This window comes from Pelophylax lessonae (assembly GCF_965119305.1).
Source record: "Pelophylax lessonae genome assembly, chromosome: 3".
Taxonomy (NCBI): domain Eukaryota; kingdom Metazoa; phylum Chordata; class Amphibia; order Anura; family Ranidae; genus Pelophylax; species Pelophylax lessonae.
In genome coordinates this window covers 609,403,240-609,422,797 of record NC_138770.1, presented here as the reverse complement: position 1 = coordinate 609,422,797, position 19,558 = coordinate 609,403,240, and the positions used below count along the sequence as shown (strand labels likewise).

The window sequence follows — 19,558 nt, the reverse complement described above, 5'->3', positions numbered from 1 at the left end:
TAATCGGAGTGTTTATTTGCCAAGTGACAAGAGCTACGTCAGAGAAGATTTCATGGTTTGGTTGCAAGGGATTCTGGAGGAAGGCACATACAGTATGTAGTTACAGGTATTGGTGGGTCTTCGTCTGCTTCAAATGGACCTACAGGGTAGAAAACTATTTATGAGCCTCTTCTTTGGCCTTCAACAGAATCGGTATTTGGCCATAGATATATCTTTATTGCCTTTATCTCGGCCGATGTAGAATGAACAAGTAAACTTCGCTATTGATAGAAAAAAAAAAATGTCATTGCACGTGTCACTGGGCATGCTTCCTGTCACCATCTTCTGCCCATCTGTCTTTGGAATCAACAATGGTGTCCTTTTATCGCTCACTCTGCTTGGCCTGAATTATTGCAGTTCCAGTGGAAGAAGTAGTCACCAAAATATCATAGCTTTATTTTAGAAATAATTAAAATACACAGAAAATAATTTTAACATTGTCTATATTTTATTATGATTCAGGGACATCCTCATCCATTAGTGGAATTTCTGCAAAAAGAAAATAGAAAGTTACTTTTAAACCATCCAGGATGATAAACGTAAAGCCCAACTGAACCCTAGGAAAATAAACTCTGCTAAGTTTCCTTTTGCAATATAATGGTAAATGAACAGAAAGTGAACAAAGTGAGGAAGTGGAAGAGAAAATAGCAGAGAGCAGATTCTAGTAGAGTAAGATGAAAGCATGAGATCTGAGAGGCAAAGGATAACGCTATGTAGCATATTTCTTTTGAATTTGGGAAACACTGTAATAATTGAAGGATACTGAAGTCTAGGGAGATCTTATGCGATTAGGACAATATCTAAAGGTGATTCTTTTTTAACCACTTTACCACCGGAGGATTTTGCTGTCTTACGTCTGGGCCACTTTTTGCGATTCGGCACTGTGCGACTTTAACTGACAATTGCGCGGTCATGCGACGCCGTACCCAAACGAAATTTACGTCCTTTTTTTCACAAATAGAGCTTTCTTTTGGTGGTATTTGATCACCTGTGCGATTTTTACTTTTTGCGCTATAAACAAAAAAAGAGCGACAATTTTGAAAAAATAACAATATTTTTCACATTTTTTTATATGAAATTCCCCCCCAAAAAAATGTAAAAACCCAAATTTTTTATCATTTTAGGCCAATTTGTTTTCTGCTACATATTTTTGGTAAAAAAAATCGCAATAAGCGTATTTTGATTGGTTTGCGCAAAAGTTATTGCGTTTACTAACTAAGGGAAAGATTTCTGTCGTTTTTGGTGTTTTTTTTTTTAACGAGTAATGGCGGCGATCTCTGATTTTTTTTGCGGGACTGCGACATTGCGGCGGACAGATCGGGACCCTTGACTGACATTTTTTACACTTTGGGGGTACCAGTGACATTACTACAGTAATCAGTGCTATAAATATGCACTGTTACTGTAAAAATGACACTGGCAGGGAAGGAGTTAATTTTATTGGAGAGGGAGGGGTTAATGTATGCCTGGTGCTTACTGACATGTGTGGGGGGAGGTGACTAAGTGACACAGGGACAGATCGCAGGTTCAGCTATGCTGAACCCTGCAATCTGTCACTGTCTGTCACTTAGGAGATCCGCCCGCTTTGTTTACACAAGCGGGCGGATCTCCAGACTCGATTCCCAGACGATCGGGGAAGAGCAGCGGCGATCGCCGCTGCTCCTCCCCTGGCCCGACTCCCGCTGTGACTGAATAAAGCGGGAGCGAGCCTCTGGCGGCGCGCGCGCGCCGCCAAGAGAGAGGAATGCCTGGCGACGTAGGTCTACGTCGCCAGACGTTATCGAGCCACTTTGCCGCAGTAGAGCTCTAGTGAGCAGTGCGGAAGTGGTTAGGGATCTGGTGAGTGTAACATCTGAAGGGGAAGGTCCTCACGAGGTGTGGTGAAGGGGCTGTTATGTTCGATATCTCTGAACACTGTCAGGATTTTTAAGTGGAGCCATCTTACTCCTATCAGTCGCATCGATCATGTGGTGTAATAATAATTTTGAACTATTTTGGATACATATGGTGCAGACATGGGAGTAAGTCACACATGTGCAAGTCTTAACCTTCAAGTCTCAAGCAAGTCCCAAGTTACTGTGGCAAAAGGCAAGCAAGTCAAGTCGAGTCCCTGCTAGAAGTCAAGCAAGTCAAGTCAAGTCAAGTCAAGTCATTTATTTTGGTCAAGTCACAAATCAAGTCAAAATACTGATCTACCCCAATTTTCACCTTTAAATCAGTAAGGCCCCGTTCACATAGGGGCGATCCGACTTCGGGTGGCGACCTCCGAGGTCGCGGTGCGAGCAGCGCGCCGCGACCTCGGAGCGGCCGCCACGGACTTCATAACATTGAAGTCTATGGAGGTCGCCTCCTGGTCGCCCCAAAGAAGCTCCAGATCCTTTTTCTAAGTCGGAGCAACTTGTGTCGCTCCTATTAGAACGGGTCCGCAGCTTCCCTATGGAAGGCGACCTGCGGCGACCTGTGAGGCGACCAGGTCGCCTCACAGGTCGCCTCTATGTGAACGGGGGCTTAAAAGTCAGTGGTCAGGAAAGGTTTTGTTTTATTTTCAACATTAACAAAACTGCTTAGTGCTTTTTTCTTGGCATATTAAAGAAACAAACATAAAAGTGAAGTCAGCGCCTTAAAATAAAATACTTAATCAGCAGCTTGCAAACAATGTGAATATACAAACATAAAAAACATTTGAAAAAATAGGTTGCAGCGCTAAAACATAAAATTAGTGAAGATATAGTGCATATGATCAAAAATAATGAAATCAGTCCATAAAACTACAAAAAAAGTCCATATGGATAATCAGTGTCAGTGTAAACAAGGTCAATCCTCCACCAGTGTTCCTTCACCCAAAAACAGAAATGCGCACTCACCAGACCATGTTGCTGTCTTATTAGGACAGCTAATGCATTTTTGTATATTATACAGCAGGTCTTGAGCCAGAAAGCAAATCAGAAGAGAGGATGACACCGGAAAAAAATCCTTCAAGTACTCCAACCAGCAGGAAGTTATATCAATAGATATGCAAGAGAGAAAATGCTTTCCATAGCTCCTGAGGAAGCGTTTTCACGCGAAACAGCCGTAGAGCAGTATTACATGCAAGAGGTCCTAGCCACCAGTGCTATTGTGGGTTCTGGTGGCTTTTCATGTAAGTGATGTTCTGAAGATTGGACCTTTGTATTTGGCTTTTTCTTGTTTTTAGTTGTTTTTAAGAAATACTACACTATGGAAAGCATTTTCTCTCTTGCATATCTATTGATATAACTTCCTGCTGGTTGGAGTACTTGAAGGAATTTTTTCCGGTGTCATCCTCTCTTCTGATTTGCTTTCTGGCTCAAGACCTGCTGTATAATATACAAAAACGCATTAGCTGTCCTAATAAGACAGCAACATGGTCTGGTGAGTGCGCATTTCTGTTTTTGGGTGAAGGACCACTGGTGGAGGATTGACCTTGTTTACACTGACACTGATTATCCATATGGACTTTTTTTGTAGTTTTATGGACTGATTTCATTATTTTTGATCATATGCACTATATGTTCACTAATTTTATGTTTTAGCATATTAAAGAAACACTTTGAATGCCCAAACAGCTCAAAATCCTTCGTCGGGTCATGTTTCAACACCACAGTCACTAAAAACATGTTAAGTATTTTCATTGTTAAACAGACAGTGTCCTAAAAATCAGAAAAAACTGAGGTGTTTTAAGTGACTGTGGTGTCCGAAACATAACCGGCACATTCATTTTGCTTTAACACATCTTGAGAAAATGCAAATATTTAATAACTTAAAAAAGTAAAGTCATTTTGAGTCATTTGTCTCAAGTCAAAGTCAAGTCTCAAGTCATGAATGCCAAGTCAAAATCAAGTCGAGTCTTTAATTTTAGTCAAGCAAGTCTCAAGTCCTCAAACTGGTGACTTAAGTCTGACTCAAGTCAACTCATGTGACTCAAGTCCCCCACCTCTGATATGGTGTATCACACACCTGTTGAGTGCTGCTAATGCTTTAATGATCTTGTGATTTTGATGATTGTGATTTTGATGATTGTGATGTTATCTTGTGATCGTGTGATTTCAAACATATCTGAGTAAGTGAACAAAGTCTTAATGTTCATAAAGATGGTAAAGCAGCTCACAGCCATAGTAAAAAAAAAAAAAAAAGTCTGGAACCAGTACAAATTAGGTGCTAAAATTATCAGAACAATTGATGGCTCTGGTAAGGCTGCTCCCAACAAAAGCAGGGACCAGATGTGGAGATTTAACCTGTGTGAGTGTGTGTGTGTTCATGTAAAAAAAAAATCCTTTCCCATATCCCTGTATATTGTGTTCACTAAGATGCCAATCTAAGAGTTTTTTAAAACTTCCAATACTTCCTGCTGACACCACCGATTGTGAAAGGGACTTCCACACCCTTACCCCCTGACAGTGCAAACCCCCTATGCAGTTTAAGGTTTAAACGCTTCTCCTATTTCTTTGAGTGGCCCCCGTGTCTTCTTATACTCCCTGAGACTGAGTTGTTTATTCTCTATGCTAGAATCACCAAGATATTTGTATATTGCCATCATATCTTTTCTCAAGCATCTCTTATCAAAGGAGAATAAGTTTAATGTTGTTAAAAAAAAAAAAAAAAACACCTGCAAGGCAATGGCATAATGTGCTAGCAAATAATGAAACACTCCCCTCGGAACAAAGCCCTCCAGCGCTGTGCTGTCCCCGCTGAGATGGCTGACATGTTCCCCCGGTCTTTCTGCCAGGTTCGTGCGCTCCTATTATAAATATGAACTTACATGTATATGCACTTTGCATATGCCTCTGGTCCAACTGTGTCCCCGCACTGCCATTTTAAAAAATAATGTAATCTGCGTTTAGCTTCTACTTCCTTGCTTCCTGTGCTGGCCCCTCGATGATGCTGTGCTTCATTGGCAGTATTATGGTACCACGCATGTGCTAGATGAAGTGCAGGAAGTAATGAGTCCCATAGCATACATGCACTGTATGACATTACATTTCTCAGAGACTTTTCGGGGTAGAAAGATTTTTTTCCTAATAGAGGAGTTTGCAGGAGTTGGGGCACATGACATCATACACTTCTTCCTGTGCATGTGCAGTACAATAATCTGAGTTAAGGAGCAAGATGTCCCTGAAGGCACTGCCTTCCCAGGGGCCATTTGTGGGGCCAGGGTTATGTCACCAGTACCTTAGATGAACCAGAAAGTAGAAAAACAAAAGCAAAGTGAAAGAAAAATGCATCCTTTTAAATCCTATGGAACTCTTCACACCGGTCAGTTGCTTTTCAGTTGCGTTTTTAAAAGTGGTGCTTGCTGCATTTTTGGTGAGTGGTGCATGTTTGGCTGCTCTCAAACTGCTTTGTTTCAAAAACTCGGTAAAAATGCTTGTGTTTTTTCTGCGTTTCCGGTGTGTTTTTTGGTTGCCTGATATCAGCTTGTACCTGTAAAAAAAGGACATGTGACTCAAAAAAAAACCAGATCAAAAATGCAATTCCGGGTGAGTTTTCAATAAGGAGGTGTGTTTTTGGTGCAGTCTTAAACATGAACCAAAATGCAGCATGCAGGAAACGCAAGTGACCTGCAACTGACTGGTGAGAAGAGTTCCATAAGATGTAATGGTCATGCATTTTTCTTTTGCTTTTTCGAACACAATGACGTTAGAAACACTGATCAGTGTAAGGCTCCTTTCACAAGTGCCGTGCGCCCGACGGAGTTCGTTTTGCTCAGTGGGGATCGATCCGCCGATCCCCGCCGAGCAAATGGATGACAGCTCCGTCTCCACTATGTGTGCAGAGATGGAGCTGTCAGATCCCGGCTCTCCTCTATGGGAGATCAGATGAGAATAGACCGCCCGTCCGTTCTCACCTAAACCGATCCGATCCCCCAGACGGATTGAAAATAGGGTCTCTGCTGACATCCGCCACTCCATAGGGCTGCATTGAGCATCCGATCAGGTCCACCTAAAAAACTGACAGGCGGATCGGATCGGAAAGCCTGTGTGAAAGGGGCCTAAAAGCAGCCTTAGGCAGACCATGCACGGTTCGAATCTTGGCCAGTTCAGGAGGAACCGGTTGAGATTTGCACCATGTATGGGCACACTGAATGTATCAAGTTAATCAATCGATCAACTTGAGTACAACCAGCCTGCCAGATTTTTACTTGCGACTAGCGGCTGATATAGCCCCCCCTCCCCCTCCAATGGCTCAGCAGGAGGGATTCCCCTCTCGGCACTGACTGTTGATGGGGGAATCAAGCAAACCTGTGGTTGCAGAAAAGAAATGCGCACTGTGTATGGCCGGCCTTACCTGTAATCAAGTGGGTAAGGCCAATTAGCTATCTACAACTGGATTTTCATTTCCTTTGTTCTTACAGCAGAGTCTAACTTCAGGGTTGAAGTAAAACAATTAGAGAAAAAACTTCCTGTTCACTTTTTAAAGGCCATTTGTCAGATGACCATCAAATATTGTATGGATTGATGGTAAATTGATGCTGGAAAAAAAAAAGCCCAGCCAACTCAGCATGACTGTAGAATCAATGTGTTAGGTCCCATAAAGTACACTGTAAATGCATGTACCAGAATGAAGGTGTGTACAGACAGGGAAAGTGAAGAGAAAATAATGGACTTCCCACATTTAATATAAAATATGAAACTGAATTAAAATCCAACAACTTTTTCTACAGAAAAAAAAACGTTAGTACTATTTAGTTCTAGCATGAAAATGAAAGCCCAACTGAATTTAGTTGAAATCAGGAAAATACATCAAAAAAAGGTGTTTAACGTCTCACAGTCAGTTTTGTTTAAAATGCAGGCACATCCTGAGTAGAAAAGCCTGTCCCCTGCCAGCATCATGCAGAGAAGGACCCTTGCTGTCGGTATGTAAAAAGCGTTCTGTCTACAAAGGTCCAACACTGAGTCAGAGATACAGCTGGCCTATTACCAAGGACAATGTAGGCTATGTGGGACTTTAGGTGAGACACCAGCAGGTAATGCCCAGCGTCTCCATCCCTGTATCAGAAAAAACGAAGCTTGAAAGGATTAAAAGGGGTGCATGGAAGCCAGCCACCCCCCAGTCTGATGTACTCACCCTCCAGTCTGCCACCAACCAAGTAGACTTGTCTCATGATATAAATAAAGAACAGGGGTTTAGTTGACACGCATTTGCAAACGCATGTGTAAGCTGCAGGGCCACAACACGTCACCCTGTTTTACCTGCAGTCCTAACACTTTTAATTTGAGTGTCTCCACAATGGGAGCACATGGCTGCCAATGGATGGATAGGAGGTAGGAGCATGAGCCCTGCTGCCTGCAAATGCTATAGGTCTGACTCCACATTGAAAACTATCCTTCTCTGCAACAAGCTGGCAGGGGGGCGGGCTTTTCTACTCAGGCTGTGTCTCATTTCTGCTAAAAACAAACTGAAAGACTTTGCAAACCTTTTTTTAACACACCTGGAGAGTATTTAGATTATTTAACCCCTTCCTGTGTCCCTTTAAAAGGTTATAAAAGCCCAGGGGGGGACGGGAAAGATGGGTAATCATCTGACCACTGTGATTGGCTGTCTCTGTGGTCACATGATCAGGAGCTGGTCTCGACAGCTACTGATCGTTAGTGGGTGCTGAGAGCTGTCTTTAACGGCTTGGTCTCTGTGCTGGGAGACACAGTGAACACGCTCTTAGCACAGAAACATTAGCCACCCAGTGCGTTACTTGGGCAGCAACAGGTTCAACTGGACTTTACAGTGTATGTCCAACAAAACATTTTTGGATAAAGTGGGGAAGGATTAGAACCCCCGTTGGGTTTTTACAGCTAGAAAAAACATTTTTGGCTGGACACACACTTTAAATTGGTGACAGAGTCACTTTAAGAACAGTTACCATCTGCAATGTCGATGCTTGGACTCGTAGATGCCGCCTCGCTGTTCATGTTCTGAGTACCCGGATTTCTCATGTGTGTCATGGAGGAGGAATGTAACGTGTGGCCAAGGTCGGAGGAGTCCAGCAAGCTATCGAAGGTCTCTGACTCCTCACATATACTGTCCGAATTGGGGTTGCCGGGATAAGCGGGCGGGTGAGATTCTTCGGTTTGTGTTGGGCTCCTCTGACCTGCAGAGGACACATAGCCTGGTGGAGTAATGTTGACCCCGCTGCTGACTGCTTCATCATAGGAAGGTAACATCACCAGAACTCCGTCCACCACTACAAAATCCGGCTCGGCGGAGCTGTCCTGTGGGCTTCTGGGAAAAGAAGACCATGTATATGAGTAAGGATTGTGTTGGGTTCATACATTTTTTGTTTGATTTTTTTTTTGTACAATGTTCCTGTTATTATTTTTCCTGAAAGGATAAAGTGACAGTAACTCTTTAAGGGTCCTTTCACATGGGCTTACCGCCCAACGGCTTTCCGTTTTTCTCGGAGCTGTCAGATCCCCACTCTTTTCTATGGGGGATCTGATGAAAATGAAACCGCCTGTCCATTTTCATCTGATCCTATCCAATCCTCCAGACGGATGGAAAATAGGGTTTCCATCTGTCTGGATTTTACGGACAGGATCGGATCGGATAGCAGCAGGTGTCAGCGGAGATGTCACCATTGACATCCGCCGCTCCATAGAGGTGCATGGAGCATCTGATCAGGCCCGCCTGAAAAACTGACCTGATCAAAAAGCCCGTGTGAAAGGGGCCTAATGCTTTTGGGTCAATTATATTTGGTTTTTTTTTGGAAAATTCTTTTTATTGAAGTTTTCACACAAACAAAACATACAAAAACAATAGACCAGCTCACCCCAACATGGGGGAGTAATTATATTTGTTTTAAAGTGAAGTTTAGAAAAAACATTTATAAATGTATACCTGCTGATGAACAGTTTAGCTATGAATATTCAAACAAAAACCCTACCGTGTGTGAGCAAGGTGCAGCGTGGTGTGGCGGTCAGTAAACACACAGGTTAATTTACTAAAACTGGAGAGTGCAAAATCTGATGCAGCTGTGCATGGTAGCCAATCAGCTTCTAACTTCTGCTTGTTCAATTAAGCTTTGACAGTAAAAACTGGAAGCTGATATGACTGAAGTCACAGTGTTTTTTTCTGCACTTCAAGGAATGATAAAACATGCATCACTTCACCCCCAACCACTGGCTCACTGCAACTGAAATGGACAGCTGCCCACACACTAAACCACTCTAGTTTAGGTCCCTTTACACGGGCTGTCCAATCAGGTCCACCTGTTAGTTTTTTATTTAGGCATACCTGATCGGACCTTGCATTGTTTTCTATATCAGCGGACATGTGGACACCCTTCCCCATCTGATCTGATCCTGGCTGCCGAAAAACAGACGGATGGTGGTCCTCTTTTCCATCCTTTTGGTGGATCGGATGGAAATGGACAGGCACTCCGCTTCCATCCGATTGACCTATAGAGGAGAGTGGGACTGTGTCTGTGTCCACTCTGCTATCAGAGAGATTCCCTGCTGAGCAGCTGAAAAACAGATGGATGGTGGTCCTATTTTCCATCCTTTTGGTGGATCGGATTGGATGTAAATGGACACGCGGTCTGCTTCCATTCGATTTCCCTATAGAGAAGAGTGGAACTGTGTCTGTGTCCACTCTGCATAGTGGAGCGGAGCAGAGAGATCCCCTGCTGAGCAAGTGGATTCACCCGTGTGAAAGGGGCCTTAGTGTGCAGGCAAGTGTGAATGGGCCCTTAAAGCAATTCCAGCAACAGGTTTTATTTTATTTTGGAAAATAAATTTAACCATATGTATAAATTCTGACTTCTGTAAGTACCCTGACAGTATTATAAAATTTGCCCCAACTCCTGTAACTGTTACTTTTGCATGGACAATACTCTACTAAACCAAGATTCGACATTAGCAACCTGAATAGGTCACCGTATTATTATTATTATTATTTCAGGGACTGCTTCGGATTTCAGTGCATCAGAGGCAGCGTTGCTCACTACAGGAAGTTACGATTTCCTCGCAGATCCACAGGTATTTTTCTCTACTTGCAGCATTTTTAAAGAAACAAAACATAGTGAAACGAACAAGTATTGGGGAAATATAGAGGATATTTTTTTTTCTTTGCTCAGACATACACTTTAAAAGAGGCTGGGGTTCCCTCTAAGAAAGAAGGAGAGATAAAAACACAGCGCCTTCTAAGTGCAGCAGATAAACAACTTTAATGTAGGTCTGATAAAAACGTACTCCCAAAGGTAAGCTTGGTAAAGTAATCAGTTGTTTATCTGCTGCACTTAGAAGGCGCTGTGTTATCTCTCCTTGTTTCTCCAGAGTTGCTTCTACCTCCTTCACTAGCAACCGCTACAGTGAGCAGAATCCATATGGACTCCCTATGCTGATCCCCCCTCTTATTCCTATTCCATCCACATATAGTTGGGGTGACATTGCGAACTCCTACTTGTGCCAATTATCCTGTTTTTTTACCTCCAAGAAAGGCCTGCTCTCAATTTATTTATTTCTATATAGGTCCTAGGTTGCTAAGGTAAAACTAAAGTAAGGACCTGTCCATAAGGTTGTGCTGCGTTATTGCATGCTTTTTAATGTGCATTTACTTAAATCAGCCCATTTATTAGAATGGACTGCCTAATGCAACAAAAAAAGGTGCATGCCACATTTGGGCAGTACAGGGCAATGCACGTTGGTGCATTGCCACATGATGCATTGCAGATGCATTAAGAAGGTGCTTAGAGGTGCCATTAAGAATGAATTGCACATTATAGGAATTCTAACCCCATCCAATCCTTCTTTAGCTATCCTAAATCTTACAATCAATAACTTTTTGCAATACTATCGAATTATTACTAGCAGGTCATTTAACAATTGCCAGACACAGGAAAAAAGATCTAGAACCCAAGTCATTAAAAACAGGTGGCTAAGAGTAAAGTGTAAAATACAGTTGGAGGAGGCTGTTCACATGCCACAATTGTAGCGCTCTGTGTCGTGGCCTTTTTAACGCAGCATGCCAAGTTGACAGGTGGCACTGCCTATCAAACTTGTAGGCAGGTGCAGTCTGGTATTTCCACTGCAAGTGACGCTCAACCACAGCAGAAATGCAGAGGGAGAGGAAATCATGAGGAACCCGATTCCTCTATGGTTTTCTGAGTCACTGGAGCAGCGATCCAATTGGATGCTGGTCACCCATGTCACTCTGGTGGCCATCTTAGGTGTGGCAGAGTCCATTTAGAACCCTGACTCCTGGGTTTGGCACGCTGTATGCGAGTGAGTAGTGTAGGAAAAGATACTCTGTTAGGGACAGTACTAGTGATAGGAAAAGGTTCCTGATGAGAAGGGAAAGCGTAACCTTCACGACCTCTCTTGACCTCTGCCTGCTTGGGCTCAAGACAGCCAGGCTCCATTCTGCCCCTCTCTACAGACGCTGTCAGTTTGGCTGAAACCGGCTTCCTACTCTCTGTTGGAACTGAGTGTTCCCAGCAGGGCTGCCTTCCCACCCTCCTTCCCTCTGAGTGTTTGTGAACTATCTTTGCATTTATTTTTCATTTTATCGCACTGGGACTGTGTGTGGTATTGCCGCTGCACCCCACTTAGAAACTCAACCATTCAAATGAATGGGGCTAATGTTCCACAACTGCAAGACAAATGCTTGGCTCACAGTTGTGGCACCTTGGCCCCATTATAAATGTCTGTTAACCACTTCTGGACCGGAAGGATTTGCCCCCTTAATGACCAGGCCATTATTTGAGATTCGGCACTGCGTTAATTTAATGAACAATTGCGCGGTTGTGCGACGCAGTACCTAAATACAATTGATGTCCTTTTTTTCCCCACAAATAGAGCTTTCTTTTGGTGGTATTTGATCACCTCTGTTATTTTTATTTTTTGCGCTATGAACAAAAAAAGAGCGACAATTCTGAAGAAAAAAAAAATATTTCTCACTTTCTGCTATATAACACCCCCCCCCCAAAAAAAATATAAAAATCTAATTTTTTTAACATTTTAGGCCAATTTGTTTTCTGCTACATATTTTTGGTAAAAAAAAAAAAATCACAATAAGCGTATTTTGATTGGTTTGTGCAAAAGTTATCGCGGCTACTAACAACGGGAAAGATTTACGTCATTTTTATTGTTTTTTTATTTACTAGTAATGGGGGTGATCTGCGATTTTTAGTGGGACTGCGACATTGTGGCGGACAGCTCGTACCCCTAACTGACATTTTTGATACTTTTGGGGGGACCAGTGACATTACTACAGTAATCAGTGCTAAAAATATGCACTATTACTGTAATAATTACACTGGCAGGGATGGGGTTAACACTGTGGGTGATCAAGGGGTTAAACGTGAGCCTAGGGGAGTGATTCTAACTGTACGGGGGCAGGGCTTGTGAAATGATCATAGAGACCTGTGATCCTACATAGAAGGATCACAGGCACTCTGTGATCATTCCAGAGAGAAGAACGGTCAGCTGTGTTTACAACAACTGACTGTTCTTCTCTCTCAGCGGGGAACGACGGGCAACCTGCCTGCCCCGTGCATCAGAGTCCCTGCTGCCGAATGGGGGCCGGGAGCGCGCCGCCGGCGGTGAACGCTCGCCCCCTAGCTGCAGGTGCGCGACCGACGTAGACCTACGTTGGTTTGTGCAGGAGGGGCTGCTTGCCGCAGTATAACTGCGGCAGGCGCTCCTTAAGTGGTTAAAAAAACAAATGAAATAAAAAGAAAACCAAACAGGCAATCAGGAGGTGGCAGGATCGCCTCCAGAATGCTCGACATTGGCTCCTTAGCTGCAATCTGAAAAGCGATCCACTGTAAGTCACTTTTCATGGCATTGACTAATGTGCACCTAGTCCTAGGCTAAGGGACTTTTTGGGGGTTCCATTGGCAAACCAATGTGGCTTCCCATGTAGAGATGTGCAAATGCATGTACCAAATACTGCTTTTCTTAAGGCAAATTGTTGAAACAGCTTAAATAGGATTTTTGTGTTAAATAACGGGGACATGTGCTGAGGATTTTATTTGCTTTGTTCTCTAGTACCTAATAATATCTCTATTGTACATTTTGTTATAACTTAACCAATACCACTCATGTTTTTCCTAAAACCAGTTATGCTAAAAAAAAAAAGGGGGACGCTGAGAAGACGTTTATATCATTGCAAAAAAACACAAACCCGCCGTCACTGCAGAAAAGGCATTATGTGTATTTTTCGCAGCCTCTTAGCTAAATTATTCCAGGCTGTTAATCTATTTAGAATTTTTCCACATATGTGATAAAACAATTTAATAACCACCTCTGAGTAAAACTGACTACAATGAAAGTGACGATGCATTAAACTGGCAGGGTGTCAGCCCGCAGACACTGGAGATGGAATATGGGTCACTTGGCAGCTGTTTCCAATATTCCAGCCAAGTTGTTTATATTTTACTTTATACCGTGGAAACATTGGCGCTGTTTGACAGCATTCTTAGGGAATGAGACATCTAACAATAGCTTCATCGCGGGAACCTAAGAAGCAAGCTTTCCTCCTTTTCAAGCAAAACAGGCACCCCGGCCTAGGATGGTGACATTTCAACTGCTAGCGTGCTGCTTCTACTTTAATTATGCTATTATGCCTACAAGGATGATGAATAAGGAATGACAAAATTGTTACATGGAAGTTATACTTCATTATTTAACATACATGTAAATCGTAACTGAATGAGATTTCCACTGCTAACGCACGGTGTATCATAAATAATTGCAATTTTCGGAAATAAAATACTTGTTTTTACTTTTTTTTTAATACATTGATGCATATTTGCCATGCTGATCTCCTGCAGCCTTTTCAGGGCCACTTTCTGTCATTCCCAGTGCAAATTTTCTGAGGGTGACAACAGTAGACCATGCCTTTGCAATTTTCCTTTAGCACGGCCACTTGTAGTCTCCTATGACAAGATTGTAAATTAAGGATCTTCACCATGGTGTAGTGATAATTAGTGATCGACCGATATCGGTTTTTCATTGCCGATACCGAGATTTTGCCCAATGCATATCGGTATCGGCCGATATGCGCCGATATTTTCGTACATTTAAAAAAAAAATTGTATTTATTTTTTTTCTTGACAGGTACTCTTGTGGAGGGATCTGGGGGTCTAAAATACCCCAAACCCCTCCTCTGCACTTAAAAGCATTCAAAACGTCAAGTTTGGCTGTTTTGAATGCTGTCTTTTTTTTAAATCTGGCGACAGTACCCGGAAGTGATGTCATGACATCACTTCCGGGTTTTTGCATGGAGACCCGATCAGAGCTGAATGCAGCTTTGATCAGGTCTTCGGCGGCCATGCAGGCCGGGAGAGCCGGACGAGCCGCAGGAGGGGGAGGGGAGGTCCCCTCCCGCTCCTTTTAATTACAGCTGAGCGGCTTCTCAGCCGCATCGGTTGTCATTACAAGGCAGCCGACCGTCGGCTATGGACGCCGGTACCGGGGTGATGCCTCTACTGTAGCTGCAGGCATCACTCCAGTACAGCACTTTCCCGAAATATCGGAAATATCATTAACCTCCGGGGGCCGATTCCGATATATCGGGGAAAGTGCATATCGGCCCTCGATATATATCGGCTTAAGGAGTATGATGAATCCAATACAATATATCCTATAACAGGATGACAATGCAGGAAAACAATTTGAGACAGAAACATAGAGTTTTCACCCAATACCTGGATGTGCCTAAACAATGACCTTTAAAGCAGGATCACAGACTATCATTTTAATGAAAACTCCTTATATCAATGCAAAATTCTCAAGGTGTCTTTTCAAAAGAATATGCCTGTTTGGACACACCTGGGAAGAAAGTGAGTCTTAAACTTAGTCTGGAAATTCCTGGCGATGATGACCAACAGAAGGACAACAAGGACGCTGCTTGCTGTGAAAGCCACAATCTTCCATGTTGTCAGCATTGTCTCTTGTGTATTTGGCCAAGATTTTTCTGTTGAAAAGAATAAAAAAGGCAGAGATAAATATATGCCAAAGGTTAGCCTGGAAATGTCTAAGAATGGGGGTCATGAGCATTCTATTTTGACAATGCAATAACCGCCTTGCTAGACTTGCATAATGCTTGACTTGCATAATCATAAGGGATTGTGTCATTTTATATGGTGAAAAAGGAACAATTCAAGAAAGCAATAAGCCACCAATACGGAAGGTGCAATAAACTGCACGATCATCATGTTTTCAGTGGGTCATTACCCCCAAATGTAATATTTAAGTAGATGTTTTGTAGAGTATGGTGGGCTGTCAGATCCTTGGCTTCTTTTATCTAAGAAGAAGCTCTCCTTGCTGTAAATCCTGACTTTGTTTCTGGCCATCTGGGAGTTTTGGGTGTTACTAACCACCATTGTGTATTACACTCCTCTTACTATAATATCATGAAGAATCCAGCACTAAGCTAAATTGGGGAACCCCTCATAATGTTTGCAATAGGACCTGGGAAGTCAATGAGATCTCACCAAGTGACATAGAAGAAACTGTTGAAAACTGATACTTGAATTTGAGATGGACCAAGCCTTTCAAGGGAAGAACACTAGAATTGTTACTAATATCTCAAAACACAAGATTGATTTCACCCATAAAACCATTATGATAATAATTTGCACTCAACTACTCATGCTGCAACAATCCCAAGTTCCGATTGAAAAATGTTCATACAATCCAAACTACAGTTTAGTACATTGCTATTTTCCAGGAGGACTCACCAGACTTGACACAGTAGAGTGGAGTAGTTGGGAACCACTCTCCTGACTGGCAAGTGAAGTATTTATAATCATTGGAGAGAACGTAGCCCGGGTCACAGTAAAACTCGATTACAGTTCCATGGATGTAGCGTTCACAGGGTTGTGGATGGCAAATGTAATCCCCGTGTGCCACCATCGGAGGAAGAGGGCAAACTGAAAGATATAAAATGTAAGAAACAAAAATTACACAAATTTTTCTAACAAGCGGAGAGACCCCTGCCAGCATGCACCATTCAACTAGCGCAGGGATATTCCAATTCCTTGTGGCATTTGCAAGGCATATCAAATAATTTACAATCAATTTCAAGTTATTAGGTTAGTTCCTATAACTTTCTCTACATTATTAGTATCATTATTGAAAAAAAAAAATGATAAATATAAATGGGAGTGAGTAGTACATATAATGATAATACAAACATATAAAACATTTCCAAAGACAAGTATCAGAGTATGTACCTTTATAGAAAGCACGGGAGGAAGAAGTGCTCTATATAAGGGGGCAGTGTGTGCCTTGTCAGATAGCAGAGACCAAAGCTTGATCAGCAATCCATGTATAAGGTGACCTTTTCACATAGTAACAAAGTAATCTGCAGTGCAAGGGTTGTGCTTCAGATTTCTTCCTGCCTGGAGTTTTCATGTTCTCCCTGTGCCTGCCTGAGTTTCCTCTGGGAACTCTGGTTTCCTCCCACACTCTAAAAACATGCTGGTAGGTTAATTGGCTCCTATATAAATTGGCCATAGAATATGTATGTATGAATGTGAGTTAGGGACATAAGATTGTAAGCTCCTTGAGGGCAGCGACTGATGTAAATGTACAATATGAATTTATAGGAAATCCCAAACTAGATGAGATAATATAGCGCTTGCTGGTGTATGCAAGGGGCCGTAGGAGTAAATTTACAATATAATAGTACTATCCTAAAAGCTCTAAAATTCTAAAAAGACTGTACCCTTAAAACATAAATATCATATAAATATAATAAAATATAATCAATAATGTGCCAAGATCAAGTCCAACAAATCACAGTGGAGATAAAGTGCTGAGTGAAATTCAAAAATAGTTCATAAGTGACTCAGTGATGGGTATAGGAAGGCGGAGAGGGTGCGTTCGGAATACAGAGAGTGTCGCATTGGAATGCAGCTTTTGGAACGCAAACAGTTATGGCGGGTGGATAGTGAATGCTGAAGGTGTAGAAGGTGGTGAGGAACCCTTTTACCCCACTTGGGGGATTCCGGCTGAGAGGGATAAGAGCCCAGCAGTCACCATCGTTCTGACCCGGAGGGTCACTAAAGCGTTATCGATCTCTTCGCCGTAAGGCAGTTGAGACCCACCTTATCTGGTGAGTTTACATCTTACCCTTTACCATCTGCATGATTGGATTTCCTGGTCCATTGGAGGATCCAGCACCAAGCACCTGCACTTTTTTGGGAATACCCATCACTGAGTCACTTATGAACTATTTTTGAATTTCACTCAGCACTTTATCTCCACTGTGATTTGTTGGACTTGATCTTGGCACATTATTGATTATATTTTATTATATTTATATGATATTTATGTTTTAAGGGTACAGTCTTTTTAGAATTTTAGAGCTTTTAGGATAGTACTATTATATTGTAAATTTACTCCTACGGCCCCCTGCATACACCAGCAAGCGCTATATTATCTCATCTAGTTTGGGATTTCCTATACATTCACTTTGCACTTTATAGCAGCTGCTCACCCAATACAATTAAATTTTATTTTTTATTTAGCAGCCACATTACCCATTTTTATTAGGCACTCCTAGGCGCGAGGAATATATTCGATTGAATATATACATTTGTAAAATGTACAATATACCTGTACAGTATATGTAAAAGTGCTGCGTAAATTGACTGTGCTATATAAGTACCTGTTATAAAGAATAAATAAATGTCTGGAAATTAGTGAGGAATCATTTGGAGGAGCCAAGTTGGAGACAGGTTTGTATTGTATGGGTAGACTTTTGAACTGTAATCTCTGTGTAATATGCTGCCAATGGAGGAACTGAGGAAACGGAGTAGCTTTCCAAAGTGTAGAAATTTTTCAGTGTCACTGTTGGGCAGGATCAATAAGTGGATTAGCTGAGATCAGCAGTTTAGGCACTGTCCATTTCATTGTAATTCATTCTAGAGAACACAGAATAAAACCCTAAGAGGGTATTTTACTCCCTCTTCCCCTTTAACCCTTAAATTAAAGAAGAATTTCAGGTATGGATATTTTATAAATGGTTACATTGGAGCTTGGACCAATGTAACAATGTATGTACCATATCTAGACAATTTCCCTGAAAGCTGGAAGTACATGAAGAAGAAACTGCTACTCTAGTGATGTAACTGCCCTGCCTCTCCACCTCATCCAATCAGAGAATGCTTTGCACTCATTCAGAAAATGAACAGCATTCTCTAAATGAAGCTGGCGCCAAGCGGCCGACCTCCTGTGTTCACAATGCAGCAGAGCAGTCGGAAGCAATGGAGATCACTGCAGTAATGGTCTTTACTTCAGTTATTTCCAGCTTTCCGGGGCATCGGCCAGGTATGGTACATGTATAGTTACATTAATCCAAACTGGATCACTGTAACTATTTAACAAATATCCATACCTTTTTAAAATTTCTCTGCCCTGACCTGCTGTCATCAACAACTCCAGGACTCATCAGCTCAGTATTCCATAGCAGAGTCATAACTGGAACCCATCATAACGTTTCTAACTTTCTTAAAACTGGGCTTTTAATTACATGACCTGCCTTATTAAATTGGTCAGCATTTCATTGTCTAATTTGACAGTTTCTCCGTATCCCTTGTTTTATGTTATACTACCCTTAGGAATGTTCTAGTAAAGCAGACTCTTGGATTCCAAACCGGGCTCCCTTTAAGACATAACCCCAGGGCTGTGGGGTCCTGCATAGTGGTTAACATGCAACCTACATTCACAACTGGCAGATCCTTGTAGTAGCCAGCTGCTGGGTGCCTTATCTGCCAATGGTCAGCCTACATGGGCAGGACAAATATGGCAACATAAGAATCTTAAACGGACCGTACTTCCCCTAATATTGGAGCCTTCAGGAAGCTTAAATGGAGAGCCCCTAGAGGTGTGGAGATGGAGAAAGAAGTAAATACTGTCCCAATCTGGGAGGATTATCATTTACAGGCTAGTCTACATTTACCTGGAGATGAAAGTTCTGAGAGCACAGAGGTGACACATATTGTGAGAAGTTTAAAGGCACCGTGTGTTTTGAGATAATGGGTGTTGGATATTCACGAAGCAAGATACACATCACTATTTATGTGTTTAATATCACATTTTGAACAGATGGACTTGGCACTAAATCGAAACAGATTAGAATTTTCACTTTGTATAATTTGATATTTATTTTATTTTCATGTAACTTGGGGACAATATTTCAGTAATTCAGTTCAAAAAGTGAAACTCATATTATATAGATGCGTTACACACAGAGTGATATATTTCAAGCATTTCTTTCTTTTAGTTTTGATGATTACAGCTTACAGATAGTGAAAATCCGAAATTCAGTATCTCAGAAAATTAGAATATTGTGAAAGAGTTCAATATTATAGACATATGGTGTCACACTCTAATCAGCTAATTAACTCAAAACACCAGTAAAGATTTCCTGAGCCTTTAAATGGTCTCTCAGTCTAGTTCAGTAGGTTACACAATCATGGGGAAGACTGCTGACTTAACAGTTGTCCAGAAGACAGTCATTGACACCCTCCACAAGGAGGATAAAGCTGGATACACAC

General features: G+C 41.9%; 1 protein-coding gene across 2 annotated transcripts in view; it reads right to left on the bottom strand.

The window, feature by feature from the left end:
- Positions 1–465: 465 nt before the first annotated feature.
- The window catches only part of SUSD4 (sushi domain containing 4), a 263,120-nt gene continuing 244,027 nt past the window's right edge, over positions 466–19,558 (bottom strand). For both annotated transcript variants that reach the window (XM_082251802.1, XM_082251803.1), the window contains exons 6-9: positions 15,734–15,925; positions 14,823–14,967; positions 7,913–8,271; positions 466–528 (exon numbers count right to left, since the gene is read on the bottom strand). In XM_082251802.1, coding sequence (XP_082107928.1) covers positions 491–528; positions 7,913–8,271; positions 14,823–14,967; positions 15,734–15,925 — 734 coding nt within the window. In that variant the 3' untranslated portion in view covers positions 466–490. The remainder of the gene's footprint in view (positions 529–7,912; positions 8,272–14,822; positions 14,968–15,733; positions 15,926–19,558) is intronic.